At 35.9% G+C, this 18,303-nt stretch overlaps 2 protein-coding genes across 2 annotated transcripts; both read left to right on the top strand.

The window, feature by feature from the left end:
- Nucleotides 1–2,329: 2,329 nt before the first annotated feature.
- On the top strand, nt 2,330–4,217 carry LOC115995467. The gene is made up of 3 exons (XM_031120044.1): nt 2,330–2,679; nt 2,772–3,025; nt 3,653–4,217. The coding sequence occupies exons 1-3, from the start codon at nt 2,521–2,523 to the stop codon at nt 4,038–4,040; spliced, it is 801 nt and encodes a 266-aa protein (XP_030975904.1). The 5' UTR covers nt 2,330–2,520; the 3' UTR covers nt 4,041–4,217.
- Nucleotides 4,218–11,620: 7,403 nt separating this feature from the next.
- On the top strand, nt 11,621–16,843 carry LOC115994736 (importin subunit alpha-2-like). Its single transcript, XM_031118969.1, has 11 exons — nt 11,621–12,208; nt 12,367–12,463; nt 12,567–12,658; nt 12,788–12,919; nt 13,029–13,214; nt 13,296–13,459; nt 13,558–13,636; nt 15,150–15,278; nt 15,634–15,761; nt 15,851–16,222; nt 16,341–16,843. The coding sequence occupies exons 1-10, from the start codon at nt 11,981–11,983 to the stop codon at nt 16,218–16,220; spliced, it is 1,605 nt and encodes a 534-aa protein (XP_030974829.1). The 5' UTR covers nt 11,621–11,980; the 3' UTR covers nt 16,221–16,222; nt 16,341–16,843.
- The last annotated feature ends 1,460 nt before the right edge of the window (nt 16,844–18,303 follow it).

Below are 18,303 nucleotides of genomic sequence, written 5' to 3'. Positions count from 1 at the left end.
TCAGTGAAGTCCGGTGTTGTTGAGATGTTCTCCCCCATGTGATCTTTCTTTCTTTTGGAGGTCAGATTGGATCCCCTTTAGATTTATTTACTTTCTTCTTTTATACTCGTCCGTGTTCATTGTCCTTCGTCCACGTGTAGGGTCAATCTTTACAAGACTGATATTTGTCCCATCAGTCTAATCCCAGAATTGTTGGGTATGGTTGATAAGGCTGCAGAGTACGGCTCTGTCATGTGTTGGGTCTTATCTGGAAGGGTAGTAAGGATAACTTCCCCAAGATATTTTGGATCTCCTTACAAATTCGTCCCTATACCAGTTTTATCCCTTCATTTCGGTGGGATTCAGGATCTGCCGAGGACCAAACTGTCCTCGGCTGCCTTCCAAAATTGTTTTGTGCTCTGTACTGTAGAGCTTGGGCCACAGCTCTCCTCGGATTGGGCCTTCGGATTTTCCAGGAGCAATTGGGCTTGGTCCTTAAATTATTGGGCCCCACACTACTTATTTGATAATATGTTTTGGGTGGATGAAATTACAACAAATCGTTTTCCTAATTGGTCCAATTAATCATTGTTAAGTTTTATTAATTTTCTTAGTTACATTTTTCGGTATTTTGGATTGTAGGCAGAAAAAATAAGGTTTGAGAAAATTTGTTTAAAACTAAAAGAATAATTTCCAAATTTTATATTCTTTTTAATGATTCACAAAATGTTATAAATAAATTTTATTAAAAAATGAATGTTTTTGTTAACTTGTTTTTTGAATTTCTGAGAAAAATTGTATTGTTTTGATTTTGGTACGATAAAATTTATATTTATGATTTATAATTGTTCTTATAATAAATAAAAATATGATTACGATTTACGAAATACATTACTCTTTATTAAATTAGCTTAAATTGTAAAAAAAAAAAAATTAATAAAATCACCATAAAATAATTATCATGTGTATCGCGTGGATTCATGGTTAATTTTGATTAAAGTTGAGCTTGTTGAAAATTAATACTCCAACCAAATTTTGGAGCATTCACAACCACTAGATTCTTCACCATATTTATCATGCTCAAACCTTAGCAATAATTTAGGGAAACCACCCCACCCACATACCGACGTCTAATATTCTTCATATGTCAATTCTGTCATTTGCAATTAGCTAATAGTACTTCTGCCTTTACTTCCATCCCACAAAATGCACTTTTCAACTTGATGCCTTGCTCTGTCCACATTTGAAGGCTTAAAATTAAAGAATATCTTATTCCTATGAGCAACAATAATCGTCCATTCATTTTGACTAGCCACTAAACTTGGTCAAGCAAGAAGCTAGATTGACCTTGAGGCCATCCTCTTGTTACTTTCACTTGGAAGTGAGAAGTAAACCAATGGATGTTGGCTGCCAACTATGTGGAGGGTGCAGTGACTAGAAATAGGATTAGATAATCAACCCGTATGATGAAAAGAAAAATGTTAAGATATACAACATTTTCATAATTTGTTGAGGAGGTAAGTTGTAGTTGGAGCAACATTATCTTTATATAGACATATAACTAGAATTCCAAAAATTAGAGATTATTTTTATTTATTTAAAGTAGATAATAGAAAAATGGTAGATGAGATTTGAACCACAGATATGGAATACAATAAAAAATGCTATTAACTCTTTGCTATCACTTTGAATCCCAAAACTATGTATAATTTCGAGTAGCCAATAATTCTACTATTGCTACACTTAAACTATTTACCATATGAATTGAAGCCTGCTTGTTTGTTAAAATTGGGATTCAAAACCACATACGATGGGAGCACCATTTCATAACAAACTTAAAAATAAAAATCCCCCTCAAAAAAAATAAAAATAAATAACTTAAAAATAAAAATAAATCTGACTAATCACCAACATGGTCGACCTGTTTTAGAGACAACATTCTTGAAAGTTTCTGAACCATTAAAAAGAAAGGTGGGCTGGGAACAGAATGGTTTGATTATGAAAATGATGGAGCTCACTTTTTGACATTTCAATGTTGTTTTCTTTGACTATAGAGATCTGTGGTATTAATCGGTTCCCACTTGTTGTTGCAACAAAGTCAGGCTAGAAAAATTTTCAGAAAATTTGAGTGGTATAGAGCTGTTCCCCAAAGTCTTTAGTAACATATAAACAGTACAATAACCAATTTAACATCATTCCAGAATGTACTTAGAGCCCAAAAAAGACAAAATAGAAAAAGGGGATCTTTAGATGTACACGTGTCTGTCCAATTCATGTGCAACAATTCGGAGACTTATCTTTAATGAGCAGCAACAACTTTAGCCTTTAAGCAAAATTTTAGGACCAGAAATCGTACTTTGTGTGAATACTTAACATTAAAGACCAGACCCCTCGAATCTTTGGCACCCCAAGCAACCTTTGGTTCAAGCAATTCTACAATTCTCTCAATGTGTCTCTCTCTTTTTAACTCAAAAAATCCCAAACCCCATGTTGTCTTTCTTCTTGGGGTTACATGAATTGTAGCTATTGTGGACATACAGAATGCCAGGCAAAATGGCAGTCACACATGCTGACCTTGAACCAAGCCGTCGAAGCACAGACTTGGGTAGCAAAATTGGGGTCCTTCTTATGATCTTAACCATTCTCTGTGGCTTGTTTTGCTTCATTCTCTGCCTCGTCTCAGAAGCCACACGTTCTGAGGTATATATTTAATGTTTGAGCCAACTATGATCTGAACAACCATATAGTTTGATAGTACAAAGTTTAATACTTTGTGTTGAATTTTATTGCAGGTCACATGGGTGGGGACTAATGAAAAAGGAAAAGGAGCGAAATATGAATGTGTATATAGTGGCAGTGGGAAAACACCATTGTTGTGTGCTGCTGCTGCATTTGTTGGACTAGCAGTTGCCATGGTGATAGAACATACCTACATTTTGATTGCAGTCACTAATTCTCCACCTCCAGCTTTGGTTTCATGGGACCCTGACTCTGCTCCTGCCAATTATCTAACATGGCAAGCCGGCTTTTTCTTTGTTACAACTTGGTAATAATAATTTTTCATTATCCTATCTTCATCATGTTAAAGATGTCAATTTGCATACCTAGGATGAGTGGTCCAGTAACAAAGTCTTATTCTCAGTTTGCAACTTGGCATGACAAGTCATGTGCATTTTGCTTTTACTTTTCTGAAAAATCAACATGTTAAGAACAATTTTCTTGGGTTTGACAGCAAATGAACATTTATTTTCAGCTTTCAAAACCAAGTGCATTCAAATGCTTATCCAACAGTATACCAACAATAACAACGAGCCTTAGTTCCATAATTTTTGAATTGGCTATGGATTCTTAACTGTCTAATCAGGATCCGTCATTTGTATTTTTTTCCATCCTTCTATTTTATCCAAAGTTACACTATTTTATACATTTTTAATTGACATGCCCTTTTTAACTACTTCTATAAATGTTATCCGACTAACTGAACTTAATTTAGCTTTTATAATGTTTTTAACGATTTTGAATCTCAAAAATAGCAGCAGTATGAACATATAACATGTGCAGCGATTATGACACAGCCATCAAAGAAATCTTTGCATTATTATTTGTCAAATACTAGTCAAAATATATATCTATATCAATTGTCACTAACAAAAATTTATCTGGGTTCTTATAGGATTTGTTTTGCTGTTGGTGAGATTTTGTTGTTGATTGGATTAAGTGTAGAGTCAGGCCATCTCAAAAATTGGAATAGGCCAAGACCAAATTGCCTAATTCTCCGAGAAGGCTTATTCTCTGCAGCTGGAGTTTTTTCATTGACTACAGTCTTCCTTGCTGCTGGTCTATACTTGACAGCATTGCGTGCCCAAATAATATCCCAAGAGCTAGCAAATGTCCAGCGTGAAGTGCTTGAGGCCTCGGCCCTGTACGCGACTCCACCATCTTCACCCCCACATGGAATCACAACCATTGCAAGGGAGAATCCCATTACTAGAGAGAATCATGATCAGCAACCATTGTTTGTCTTTCCACAGGCTTTTAGCAAGCACTCAAATTTAGTGTGAAGCAAGCAAAGGATAGTTTGTGCCTCTAGCTAAGCTAAAGGCACAAGTTAGGTCTACATCTTATACAAGTGCAATGGAGAAGCTAAATGTTCATAATCATAACTATGTAATTACAATTCATTTAATTTTGTAAATTAACTTTTGTAAAGTTAACAGAGATTTGTTGAGATAAGAATATATTGTTACCATTCTCAGCCTTTTGGCTAAGATCAACTCCAACATAAAGTTCTATATATTTTTCCAGAGGAAAATGTACACCTTAATAATTATTTGTCCAATAATGTAATAAGGTTTTGATCCTTGTGTTTGAATGGTTGCCAACTAAACATATACGCAAGGTATTATATATTTAGCAGCTAATGCTTCCTTGCATGATCAAAATGGAATGGCCTGGCCCTGATTTTATAGGGACATACAACATTATTTCAACCAATATAGTTGGTTAATGTCTTATGGCAAAGCAAAAATGGCTTTTATTCTCTCACACGTCCACTTTTCAAATCACGTTACAGTTTTGTTCCACATTATTAAATTAGTACAGACAGCAGCCCATTCACTTCCATATTTTCGTCCAGCAAGTTTGTTTTGGGGTTAAAAAAAAAAAAAACCTGAGACAACTCCACTTTTTTCCAAAAGCATATGAAAATTTTAATTGCCCTTAAACAGACCTACACATTAACGACTTAACATAGTCCAAAATATATGGATTAAACATTCTTTTTCAAACATATGAATAATTTTAATATACCATCAACGCCCCAAGAGTCTTGAATTTATTAATGTTTCCAACAAAGACGTTAAGGGTTCAAATATCACCTATCCAACCGTCAAATTATCATAAATATACTACCAATATACACTTGAATTGAGATTGCTAGCTTTTACACACACACAGGTGCTAGCTTTTTTCTATCAATTGTCCAATACTTTATATAGGTCTCTTAATATACCATCAGTGCCAAGAGTCTTGAATTTATTGATGTTTCCAACAGAGACGTTAAGAGTTCAAATATAACCTCTCCCACTATCAAATTATCATAAATATATTATCGTTATCCACTTGAATTGAGAATGCTAGCTTTTACACACACAGGTGCTAGCTTTTTTCTATCAATTGTCCAATACTTTATATAGGTCCCTTAACTATATTGTTAAACTGTAAGTCGAAAGAATGAGTCACACCACTAAACCCTTTCAGATCTAATAATCACTACATTTGTTGTAAGTTGTAAGTATGCAAGCAATGTTTTCAAAAAAAAAAAAAAAAAAAACTATGCAACCTATGAATAGTCAAACCAAATTAATGGGATGTTGGGAACTAAATCTAACACTTCGGAGGGAAAAAAAAAATCTTCAATAATCACATAAATCACATTGTAAATCTGAATAACAAAGAATTATCGATTAACATGTGCCTAAAATCAATTACTAGCCAAGATCCAACAGCGTGGATCATATTAAATTAAAAAAAAAAAATTAATGTCCTAATTACAGGAAAATTCCGTTAAAAAAATTACTGGTCAAATGGTTAAAACCTTAAATTCAAAGCACTGGAGAGTAGAGAGAGAGAGAGAGAGAGAGAGTAAAGATGAAGAAGCAGAAGAACTAATTGAAGTTGGGCATGGGCATCGTTAGATTGAGTTATTATTGTCTAGTCCAAAAATGATTGGAACTAGGAAAATCAATCCAGCCAAGCAGGCCTAAGACAATCAACCCAACAAGATAATGGGTCCGAAACCTCATGTCAATGTTGAAGGGGCTGGCTGGGCATGACTATCTCTAACCAACCACCCAGGCTCCAACACAAACTCCAAAACGGGGTCTCAAATCGTTTAATTATATTTACTTGGATACAACTTATTTTAGTTGAAATTGAAAACTGAAAATATTATAATAAAATAATTTTTAAATATGTAAAAATTTTACTATTCACCTATTTTTTACTGTTCATATGCCTTGGTGCACTGTTCATGTCCCATGAACAGTACACCAAGCGCTGGTTTTAAAAAAAAAAAATTTGAAAGAAACGCAAAACATGTGTTTGGGAAGCGCAAAACGCGCTTCCCAAACGCACACTCAAAATATCTATTACAGCAAGAAGATTGTAAATAAGGCTACGTTTGGTTCATGTAAAATATTTTTCGAAAATGCTATTTTCAAGAAAGGGAAATATTTTCAAGTGTTTGATTGCATTTCAAAAAATGCTTTGGAAAATATTTTCTAATGTTTGGTTGTTTTGCTGAAAATGCTCTAGAAAACCCATTTTTATCATGTTTCTCACATTTTCTTAAGATCCAAACAAATATTATTACATAGAATCAAAATATATAAACAACACAAGAAACAAAAAATCAAAACAAAAATATCATTTATTCAAAAATTCAGTGAGAGGGGGAAGAAAGAGTGAGAGATTGAGGGAAAGAGAGATCTGGAAAGAGAGAATCGGAGTGGATGGAGGCGGCGGCGGTCAGATCGGGTGGGTTTGGGGGTGGAGTGGAGTGGGCTGGTGGTCGGTGGCGGCCAAATCAGCGATCGGTGGTGGCGGCCAGTGCGTTGGAGAACCTAGTGGAGCACAGCCTGCGGTCAGTTGTCAAGATTGGAGCTCGTCGGTGCATGGCTGGCGATCGAAGAGGTGGATCGGTGATGAGGGAGGGGTGGGCTGAGATCTGGGTGGACCGGTGTTTGTGGGTCTTGGGTGTTTGGCCGACGCATGATCTGGGCAGTGGACCGGCGTGATCAAAACTTAGCTGGGCTAGCCGGAGCTTGGCTGAGGTGAGGCATGATCTGGGTTTTGTGGGTGTGCTCATGCTCGAGCTCTCTCTCTCTCTCTCTTTGTGCGTGAGTTCGAAAATGGTTTGAAGTGAAAATTTTGACTGAAACCAATTTCCAGGTCAAAGCCATTAAAACACACAGTCAACTGAAAATATTTTCAAAAAAATTTATTTTCCATGCGCAACCAAACACCCGCATTTACAGAAAAGCATTTTCGGAAGTGATTTGAAGCCAAAACAAACACAGCCTAAGAAGAAGAAACAAAAGCTCAGAATGTTTAGAAATTACACCCATTCTTGCAAGAGCACCAGCTGCTCTTATCTCCCAAAAGCAGTGTTGGGGCTTGAATTCCTATAAAATTTGGAGAATGTTCCTAAATTTAGCCACAATAGGTTTGGTTTTAGTCTATTAAAAGCAGAGCTATTTGTTACAAGAGTATGTACATCATTGGCATCTAACTACACAAGAAGCTTGGAAATTCCAAGCGTACTTCTAAGTTCTAACCATAGCTAAACCATCCCACAAAGCCCAAAGTTCAGCATCAAGCCTGGTGGTGATTCTGATTGCTTTAGAGAACCCACAAATCCAAACCCCATTTGAATTTTGGAGAAGCCTCCTCCTCTTACTAGACCCGAATTTTGTAGAGCGAAACCATCTGTATTGAGTTTACACCAACCTAAAGGCGATTTAACCCACTTAAGGCCATGAAGAAGTTTTTGGGAAGGAAAGAAAATGAAACTCTAAAGCCTTTAAAGTACACTCCTTATGTAGATGCGAGTTAGGCTCTTTGGAATTGAAATGAATTTTGTTCTATTTAGCCATCCCATAAGTACCACAACCCCCATTAAGAAAGACAATACACCAAGGTATATTGTGGTGTTGGGAAGTACTAGTGGAAGTGCCATTTAAATGAAGCCAATTAGGGAGAGGCTTAGAGAATGAGGAGATTATCAATTATGCCGAGAGGCATAGGAATTCAATTCTAGAAGGTCATCGAGAAATGGCAATCATGTAAGAGTTGGACGATAGATTCAGAACCCTAGTTGCAAACAAGGCAGTGTAAGTGTTGATTAAGGTTCAAACCCCTTGTACCCAAAACTTCTCATTGGATATTGTTGTAAGCACAAAGTCAATTCTCTAAATTGAGTAGCTTTCCATTAGATGAGAAAGTTTTAAGGAGTTTGAACCTTAGTTGAGACTAGAGAGAGAGAGATTGATCCAATTAGGTGAGAGCTTAAGGTTGTATAAATAGGGCTGTAAACGAGCCGAGCTTTGTCGAGTAGTGAATTTTAAAGCTCGGTTCGACAACAAAAGTAGAATGTTCAAGCTTGGCTTGAATTTGATATAAGCCTACAAATAATGTTCAAGTTTGAGCTTGTTATAAAGTATAAAAGATTGAGCTCGGCTTGGTTTGGCTTGGCTTGGCTTGGCTTAGCTTGATTCATTGGTCAAGCCAAGTTTGAGCTTAATATTAAGCCCAAACTCAAGCTCAATATCATGTTTTTGAGCTTAAGATCCAACAGAAGTATATTATCAAACCTATATCAAGTTTATTATTTAGCCTATTTGGTTTAGATGAGTGGTCTCAACTTATAATTAATTAAAGTCTTGGAAGGATATGAGTTTACTTGTCAAGCTCATATCAATTTTCTTACCAAACTCATAAATAAGCCTAGGCTCAATTTGTTTTGTTACTTTTGTATTGAGCCTTGGTGTTCACAAGCTTGTTCACGAACAATATTTTTTACTTGGGCTCGGCTCGTTTATTAAACAAGCCTAAAACTAAAACTTTAGCTTGACTTGTTTATAAACAAACATGAACGAGCTTTTTATTGAGCCAAGCCCAAGCTATTTATGAATGGATTGGTTCATTTATAGCCTTAGTTGTAAAGTTTGATCCAAGCTCTTCATTTTGAGACTTATCTAAGCACATTATTATCTTTTTCAATGTGAAAGGACCACATAAAAAATAACAACTTTAATCACAACCGTTCACGTGGTAAACAGCAAATGGTAGGAAAAAAGTAGTAGATTTATATGAAAGCCAACTAATCACAATAAACTACGTAGGATAGTTATGATAAAAATTGTGATTTTTTTTTTTTGTACTAGAATTACTCAAATTACTAAAATATTTGAGCTGAGGTAGCTAATAAGTCAAAATCTCAGTTGTTGGTCCCCTAGTCAAAGCTTTTACACTTTGACAACTAGACCACTTTTTCATCTCAATTTTTTTTAATCATCTGACAAGTTAAAATGCTCCCATCCCCATATATCAATGTATAAAAAGTAAAAACAAAGAAAGTCGAGACACACCTAGCTCCACACCTAAATCTACAACATGCTTAAGTGTCATATTGTTATTGGTGCACTTAATTTTTTTATTTATTAAGTTTTTCTGATGGTCCTATGTTTAAGTACTAAATCCAATCACAAAATGACACTCAAGCAAGTTGTGAAATTGGGTGTAGTAATAGACGCTTTGATATAAAATAATAAAAAAATTAAGAGCATTAGTATGGAATGCTCTAAAAAAATCATACTTTAACACACCAAAAAGTTAATTTACATATTTTAATATATGATTTAACACATTAAAATAATATTTACTCAAAACAAAACCCAAAACAAATGAATTAAAAAAAAAAAAACTCATTTCTCTCTCTTCTCACATCTCTCTCTTTCCTCTTTTTCTCTATCTCTATCTCTCTAGCAACCGCCAAAAAGATGAGTTCAACCACCTAACGATGAACTCAAACCATAGCACCGCCGATCTACCCAGACCCAAACTTCGCCACCTCCATGGACCCACCATGCTCAGCCCCCCAAAATTTTGAAAAATTTTAAAATATATATATAATTATTTTAATGTTTTCAAAATTTAGTCTACAAAAATAAGAATAGACCCCCCAAGTATTTGAATTAGTCTAATGATGCTTTTAAAAAAAATAATTGGTTTAATAGTTATAGGGACATAACTTTATTTTTCGCAATTCTATTTTTTATTATAAAATGTGCTCTTATATCTGTTAAATATTTGAAAGTTTGGCACCAAACATGTTTGAATTTATATTTTTCAACCCATTATGCGGCGATTTACTAGTCATTGACTCATTAAAAAAAATATTGTCACTAAAACTACACATGAAATGTATTTTTAGTTGCCACAGAATGGGTTAAAACAAGATAACTTCAAATATGTTTGGAGCATAACTTGTTGCTCCAAGTTTTGAATCATTCATGTTTTTTAAAATTTCATTAATTCATTTGAATGATTTTTTACTTACATTAGTATAAAATCTGATAATTTGTATAAAAAATGAAACTTTTTAAGAATTTCACTATGAAAATGGTAAAAATGAATTTTATTAATTTTATGAAAGATCTCCATTAAACATAATTTTGATTGAAAGTACTAAGCTTTTTTGTTGTTGTTGTTGTTGTTGTTGTTGAGTGTGTGTATATATATATAACTTATCAAATAAAAAAATGTGTATATAATAAAAAAAGCGTGTGTATATATGTGTGTAGGGGGTTGTCTTGATAAATATATTAATGCTACAACTTGGCCCTCCCAAACAAAAATTCCTGGCTCCACCCTTGTGCTCAGCCACATCTACACAGAGCAAGGTCTGAGAAAGTGAGAAAAAGAGCGGCCAATCTACCCGGACTCAAACTTTGCCACCTCCATGGACCCACAATGCTTAGCCACCATCGATTTACATAGAGTAAGGTCTAAGAAAAGAAGAACCAGAGTTGCCAATCTACCCAAACCCAAACTTCGCCACCTCCACGAACCCACCATGCTCAGCCATCACCAATTTATGCAACGCAAGGTTTGATCCGGTGGTTGGTGGTTGGAGAGAGAGAGAATAAGATTTTACTTATTTATTTGGAGAGAAAGTGAAAATAAAATATTATTTTTTGTTTTACATCCTCAGCTACAGTGGATTCTATATTTAAGAACTAGGGGTGTGCAGAAAACTCACCGACCCGCCAAATCCGACCCGACCCGACCCGCCGGGTTGGGTCGGTTTTTAAGGCTTGGTGGGTTGGGTTGGGTTACAAAATTTTTTTTAATGGCGGGTCGGGTTGGGTTTGGGTCATAAAATTACAAACCCGCCAAACCCGACCCGACCCACCCATATTTAATATATATTTAAAATATATTTTATATTTAATAATTTTTTTTAAATCAATTGTAGGGCACTTATATATATATATATATTATATTTAATAATTAAAAAAAAAAGCTGTAGAGAAGCATTTCCTCAATTCCTCCTACTAATACTAATTTAATATATATAAAAAATATATTATATAAATAATAAATTTTTTCAAATAGTCAGTTCTTCCTATTTTATATAAAAGTCAATTAGTTCACACAAATCCTAATAAATTACTATTGTTATTTTGTTATTAGTATTGTTTGCCTTTAAAGAGTTACATTGATACTAATATTAAGGTTTTTTTTAATATATTAATATTTTTTTTTCTACTCAATTTAATAATAATACTAAAAAAATTTGTCAAACCCATGGGTTCAACCCGACCCATGTGGGTTGGGTTGGGTTGGGTTGAACTTATATGATGGGTTGGGTCGGGTTGAATTTTTTTTGACCTACCATAGTGGATTGGGTCAAAAAATCCCCTCAACCCGACCCAATCCGACCCATGCACACCCCTATTAAGAACCCACCATTCACACATACCAGGATGGGGCTAAAATTTGGCTTGTTGGTGGGTAAAATAGCAACAGGACGGTTTTACTTTTTACGCCCATGCTCTCAATGTGCTAGCTCAAATGTAGCACTTGTATATTTAGCCTTTATAATCATCCTTGTCCCAAAAAATAAATACAAACCTTCTCACAGCTCCGTCAATCTGTGTCTCATCATCATCCTTGTGCCACACGCCTTTCAATCAAAATTCAAATCCCTCTCTCTCTCTCTCTCTCTACTAGGGTTTTTCTTTCTTCATCCCCAATTTCAATACCTATATCCATACACTCAAAACCTATATATACACATACACAACACATATATCTATTTACACCGATACATATATATATATAGAGAGAGAGAGAGAGAGAGAGAGAGAGAGAGAGAAAGAGAGTAGTAGTAGCGCTAGGGTTTTTGAAAGAATCCAGAAGCAAAGCCTTAGTAGCCATGTCGCTGAGGCCAAACGAGAGAACCGAGGTCCGCCGTAACCGATACAAGGTGGCGGTGGACGCCGATGAGGGTCGCCGGAGACGCGAGGACAACATGGTGGAGATCCGCAAGAGCAAGCGCGAGGAGAGCTTGCAGAAGAAGCGCCGCGAAGGCCTTCAAGCCACTCACCAGCAATCCTTCTCTTCCTCTCTCCACGCCTCCGCCACCACCACCGTCGAAAAGAAGGTAACTTCTTCTACTGCTACATCTCATCCAATTCAATGTTGTTGATGATGATCCGTGCTTTTCTAGGGTTTCACTGTGTTTGATCTTTTCTAGGGGTTTTGGGTTTCTGGGTTTTGATTAAAAACGCTGCGTTTTTGGTTTTGATTGTTGTGGTACAGTTGGAGAGTCTTCCTTCGATGGTTTCTGGGGTCTGGTCTACTGATAACAACTTGCAATTGGAGGCCACTACTCAGTTTCGGAAGCTGCTTTCTATTGGTATTTTTTATTTATGTATTCTTATTGATTGTTTTTCTAATGTAAAATAATGAATGTGATTTGATAATATATATATATATTTTGTGAAATTATGGAATTACAGAAAGAAGCCCTCCAATTGAGGAAGTAATTCAATCTGGGGTTGTTCCTAGGTTTGTCGAGTTTCTAGTCAGGGAGGACTTTCCTCAACTTCAGGTTTGTATGGGATTTTTTTGTTGTTGTTTGTAATTTGTGTGGAGGATGTGTATCTTCTTTTTTTGTTTTTGCTTACTCATTTATATATATATATATATATATATATTGTTTTCTGGGTTTGTTGTGTAGTTTGAGGCTGCTTGGGCACTTACAAACATTGCATCAGGAACTTCGGAGAACACGAAGGTGGTGATTGACCATGGGGCAGTTCCGATCTTTGTTAAGTTACTGGGCTCTCCTAGTGATGATGTTAGGGAGCAGGTATATATATTGGAATGAATGAATTTTTTCTAATTTTTTAAAGCATAGGTTGTGTATTGTTTGAGGCTTTATCTGAGCCCTTGTGGAACCTGTGTATTTGTGACTGTAGGCTGTGTGGGCATTGGGAAATGTTGCGGGGGATTCGCCTAGGTGCCGTGATCTTGTACTTGGTCATGGAGCCTTGATTCCATTGCTGGGGCAGTTGAATGAGCATGCAAAGCTTTCAATGCTAAGAAATGCTACTTGGACTCTGTCTAACTTCTGCAGGGGCAAGCCACAGCCGTCATTCGATCAGGTAGTTTTCTCATCCTGTTCATCTGATTTCAAGCATAGCTCTGTCTTTGGCAATTTATAACCTTTTAATTTTGATGGGCAGGTGAAGCCAGCACTTCCTGCTCTTGAGCGTCTTGTCCATTCAAATGATGAAGAAGTCTTGACAGATGCCTGCTGGGCTCTCTCTTATCTCTCTGATGGTACAAATGACAAAATCCAAGCTGTTATTGAGGCAGGCGTCTGTGCCCGACTTGTTCAGCTCCTCCTGTGAGTATTTCACATTTTGTTGATCTCCTTGTATCATCTTGTATCCACTTATGTGTGATATATGCCAAATAATCTGAAACATATGCCTGTTGTTTCAGACATCCATCTCCTTCGGTGCTTATTCCTGCTCTTCGCACAGTTGGAAATATTGTGACAGGAGATGATATTCAGACTCAGGTAAGAGCTTTTCAATTCTGTTTCTTACCTTTGAACTATTTGCAACATGTGATTTAATTTTTAAATTAATGTGGCGCCAACTTCCTTAATGAAAATAAGTTTGTTTTCACCTAAATTAGCTTTCCTTTATATGTGTGTGTGTGTTTCTTTTTCTTTTTCTTTTTTTTTTGGGGGGGGGTTAGAACAAATTTAAGACTTATTTTGATTCTGTTCATGTGCTCCAGCTATGTTAGACTTGCCAGTAGTATTGTTTGTACATAGTTTATGTCATTTTTGAATTGTATGAAACATGATTACTACATTTCATTATGCTTGTGTCAATGCCACATTTATCATTCATACTGCACAATCAAAAAAAAGAAAAAAAAAAGGTGATTATCATGTTGAATAGAAATTCAACTAAAGCTAAAGAATGAAGTACTAAAAAACCTAAACTAATTATGTTGTAACAACTTATTTCTTAAGTGGGGTGCTTTTGAAAGTTGAGAAGAAGTTTTGGCTTCTAATAAGTTTGGTCCTTTCCTCAAAGAAATTATTTATGGTGGCTTAGAAAATATAAAGATGCTAAAATATTTGCTTAGAAAAAGACTGACTGTCATACAGTGGTACGTACTGTTCCAACTGTAAAAGATTAAATCTAGAAAATAAAAAATTAACATTGGGTCCAGTTAATGTATGCCCTTAGGGCATACATTAATCATCCATTTTGGGAAAGTTTTTATGGGGAATTGAGAAAATTATCAAAACAGTGAATCAATTTTTCATTTTTCCATAAAAAGTTTCTTAAAATGGTTTACTAATGTATGCCCTAATGGCACACATTAGTAAAATCCTTCTTATAATAAGTAGAATAGAGAGAATATTTAATAACTCAGACTTGTCTTTTCACATAGGGCATCTACCCTTCTTGCCATATTGTAGTCATCTGACATCTATGAAGCAAAGAAATAAGGGGAAAATATATTACAGAACTCTACAACTCCATTTAGTGGGATTCCGTGGCCATTGCCAAAAGTGTGTGAAGCATTGCTACATGGGCATAACAGCTTATATCTCTAAATATATTAGTTTTTTAGTGGAGCTTCTGTATGATCAACGTTGCTATCAAATTCAAATTTTCAATGCATTATTATTTGTGCTTTTGTGCAAAGCTTTTGGGGCAAAAACACTTTTGGAAAGTATTCTTGTTGTATAATGTGGACAACCTTTGACAAGACTGGAAACTCTTAAAAACGTAGAGTTAGAATAAAGATTTAAAAAAACTATACCCTTGGTCAACTTCAATCACAGCCAGTGCAGATGCCTCTGATTTCAAATAAGAAGGGGGAAAAAAACTAGGTTAAGAGATGCAGAAGTAATTCTTTGCGGTGTTGATTGATTAAAATCTCTTTCCCTGTTGATTGGTTATTCTATACCTATATGAATGATCTTTTTGCTAATCATTCAATTGCATTTCTTGTTTGTTTGTTTGTTTGTTTATCTTTGATTTTAATGGTTAACCTTATTTTATCAGTGTATAATCAACCATGGTGCACTGCAATGCCTTTTGAGCCTGTTGACCCATAATCATAAAAAGAGCATCAAGAAAGAAGCTTGCTGGACTATCTCAAACATTACAGCTGGAAACAGGGAACAAATACAGGTATGATAGTAAATGACATCAAGGTCATATTTTTTTAAGTAATGTTAAATCTGATTCTCATTGTGTAATAATAAGGGATGTTGATGTAAGTTATTTATAAAAAAAAGGGGGATGTATATATAAGTCTTCACTTTTAGATCAGTACTGCATCAATTTGAATTCTTTATGAAAAGTTCAAGTTTTTTGAGTTATTGGACCATCAATCATTGATAAAATCTTAATGTGGCAAACTTATTAAGCTAAAGAGTAGATGTCTTCTCTATGCATCTTATGCAGGCTTCCCCTGAAGAAGTTATTTTCAGAGGCATAGATTTATACTTGAAAGTAATATTAAATCAATTTTGAAACAATGCAGGCTGTGATTGAAGCTGGTTTAATTGGTCCCTTGGTCAATCTGCTTCAAAATGCTGAGTTTGATATAAAGAAAGAGGCAGCATGGGCAATTTCAAATGCTACTTCTGGTGGTACTCATGAACAACTCAAGTAATGATCTTTTACTCTCTTTTTGCTCCTTTTAATTCTCTTTTCAATAGATAGATTATATGACTAACCTTGTCTTTTATTGGTGATAGGTACCTGGTGAGTCAAGGGTGTATAAAACCATTGTGTGATCTTCTTGTTTGCCCTGATGCAAGGATTGTCACTGTTTGTTTAGAAGGGTTGGAAAACATTCTGAGGGTTGGGGAAGCAGAGAAGAGTTTGGGTAACTCTGGAGAGGTTAACTTATATGCCCAGATGATAGATGATGCTGAGGGATTGGAGAAGATTGAAAATCTACAGAGTCATGACAACAATGAGATCTATGAAAAGGCAGTCAAGATTCTGGAAACATATTGGATGGAGGAGGATGACTCATTACCTCCAGCTGATGGTTCCCAGCCTGGCTTTGGCTTTGGGGGGAATGAGGTTCAAGTTCCATCAGGTGGATTCAACTTTAGCTGAAGGTAGTATAACCATTCAACTCTGTCTATGAATATCTACTATCTAGGATAGCCTAGATAGGAAGTCATGATGTGTACCTTGTGTTTACTTACCTCATTTTCTTTGCCCAAAAAAAAAAAGAGAAAATTGCAGGGACTAAATTCCTGCTGGGGAAGGCAAAGTATATGTTGGGTCATGTCAGGTCAGGTCAGGGCACTTCGCGGTGTCTCATTTCAGTCTGGTCCTGTGTCCGTTGTGGTCTTCAAAGAGGTGCCAAGGTGGGTCGGTCTAATACTACCGTGTCCAAATAAGGAGGGGGTAGGTGGGTTTCATTGTGGCATGATGGCCTAGTCAGCTGTTTTTGGTGTTTTCACCTGGTACCATGATGCTGTGGAAGGTGTCCCTAAGTTCATTATTGCATACGCAGGGTCCCAATGGATGTACTGGTGGTGGGTGGGGGTTTGAATGCGTTTTGAGTCAATTTTTCCCCAGAGTCATGTATTAGTAGTTCCTAGTCTGCATTTGTTTTGTCTTGTTGGGTGGATATATAGTATCCAGACACAGTTTCTGGTGTCTTGAAGTAAGAGTTAAATGCTATTTTTTATGTGTGATGATCTTCTCATAATTGTTATAGTTATTATATCTTTGATTTAGCCTCTGATAAAAATAAAACTATCCTACCTCCTAGGAGTTGTTGAGTAATAAAGTGCTTCAAATCACTGAAACTTGACAGTTATGGTTTGGATATGGGGGAATACTTAGGTAGTCCGAGAGCAATGCTCTCTCCTCTCACATGAGGGATGAGCTTCACACGGGGGACCCACAATGGGGCTCACTCCTAATGTGAAAGGAGGGAGCATTGCTCTCAGACCACCTAGATATGGTGGAATAGCCGAGTCATTGTGCTCGTGCAATTACTATTTGGTTATGTAAAAGTTGAAATAGCAAAAACGGGGGAATTTTGTTTTTTAATTTTAATCTTTTTACTTTTTAACCATTTTAACTTATTCATCTCATGACAAATGGTAATAGTATGGTGCAACTCCTCTGCAAGTACAAGTTTGCCTATTCACTAAAGGTGTGTCTGATCAGCCATAATGTAATTTATATTATAGTCGCATTATGATAATATTTACATTATGGTGTTTGAATCCTTTTTTTTTCACTTAAGATTACCAAATATTTTTCATATTATGGTCTTATTGCTTTATTAAATGGTTGTAATCTTATATTACCTATTTGCGGAAAATATAATAAATATCCAATTGACACGATTGCCCATGCTAATAAATTATATTTATAAAATTGTTCAAATATATTTTCAAAACCTAGCCTATCTTTTTTTTTCAAATTCAAACCCTATTCTCCTTTCGGATTTAACCCTATGGCCTTGATAACTCTGAGTTCCTCTCCACCATTGGTTGCAAATTTTGTTGGTGGAGGTCAAAGATCTAGCTACTTGGTAGATCGGGTTGTTCAGTTATAGGGGATGATCTAATTGAGGTCTTTGAAGAGGACCATATTGACATTGTTGCTCTTTTTCCTAGCGACTTCGATTCCAACAGTTAACTCATATTTTCAGGTACATCACACACCACAATCTCTCTCTCTCTCTCTCTCTCTCTCATTGAGAAACAGAGGGGTGGAGTTACTTCTCTGAACGATTGGAATGTCTATGAGGACGAGTTTTGATTTTTGTAATCTTGGATTTTCAATAATTTTGTTTGAGGAAGAGATAGTTCCTAGTGTTTGAGAGTGTCGGAAGGGAGATGGATGAAGGGGGATTTTTTTTTCCCCTTCTATATGAATTCAGTTTGGATTGGGGCTGTCCAAACAACCTACGGAACCGACCCACTTGGCCAAGCCGATCAAACCCGAACCGTCTGCCGCTCGATCCGATTGCTCCAGCGGTCGACGACAGGTCCATGCCTTCCAAAACAGATTTCGGCAGGTTGAGTGTGAGTCTTTTCCTCTAAAACCAGAGCCACCCTACCTGACCATGATATAAATGGATTAAAGGTTGTTTTTCATAACTCACTCTTAGTTCTTCTACTCTTATTCTCTTCTCTCCCGATCTTTCTACTCTTTGCTGATCTCTCCTCTT

The sequence above is a fragment of the Quercus lobata genome, chromosome 6, assembly GCF_001633185.2.
Source record: "Quercus lobata isolate SW786 chromosome 6, ValleyOak3.0 Primary Assembly, whole genome shotgun sequence".
In the NCBI taxonomy this organism is placed as follows: Eukaryota; Viridiplantae; Streptophyta; class Magnoliopsida; order Fagales; family Fagaceae; genus Quercus; species Quercus lobata.
This window is presented reverse-complemented; position numbering and strand designations above follow the sequence as displayed.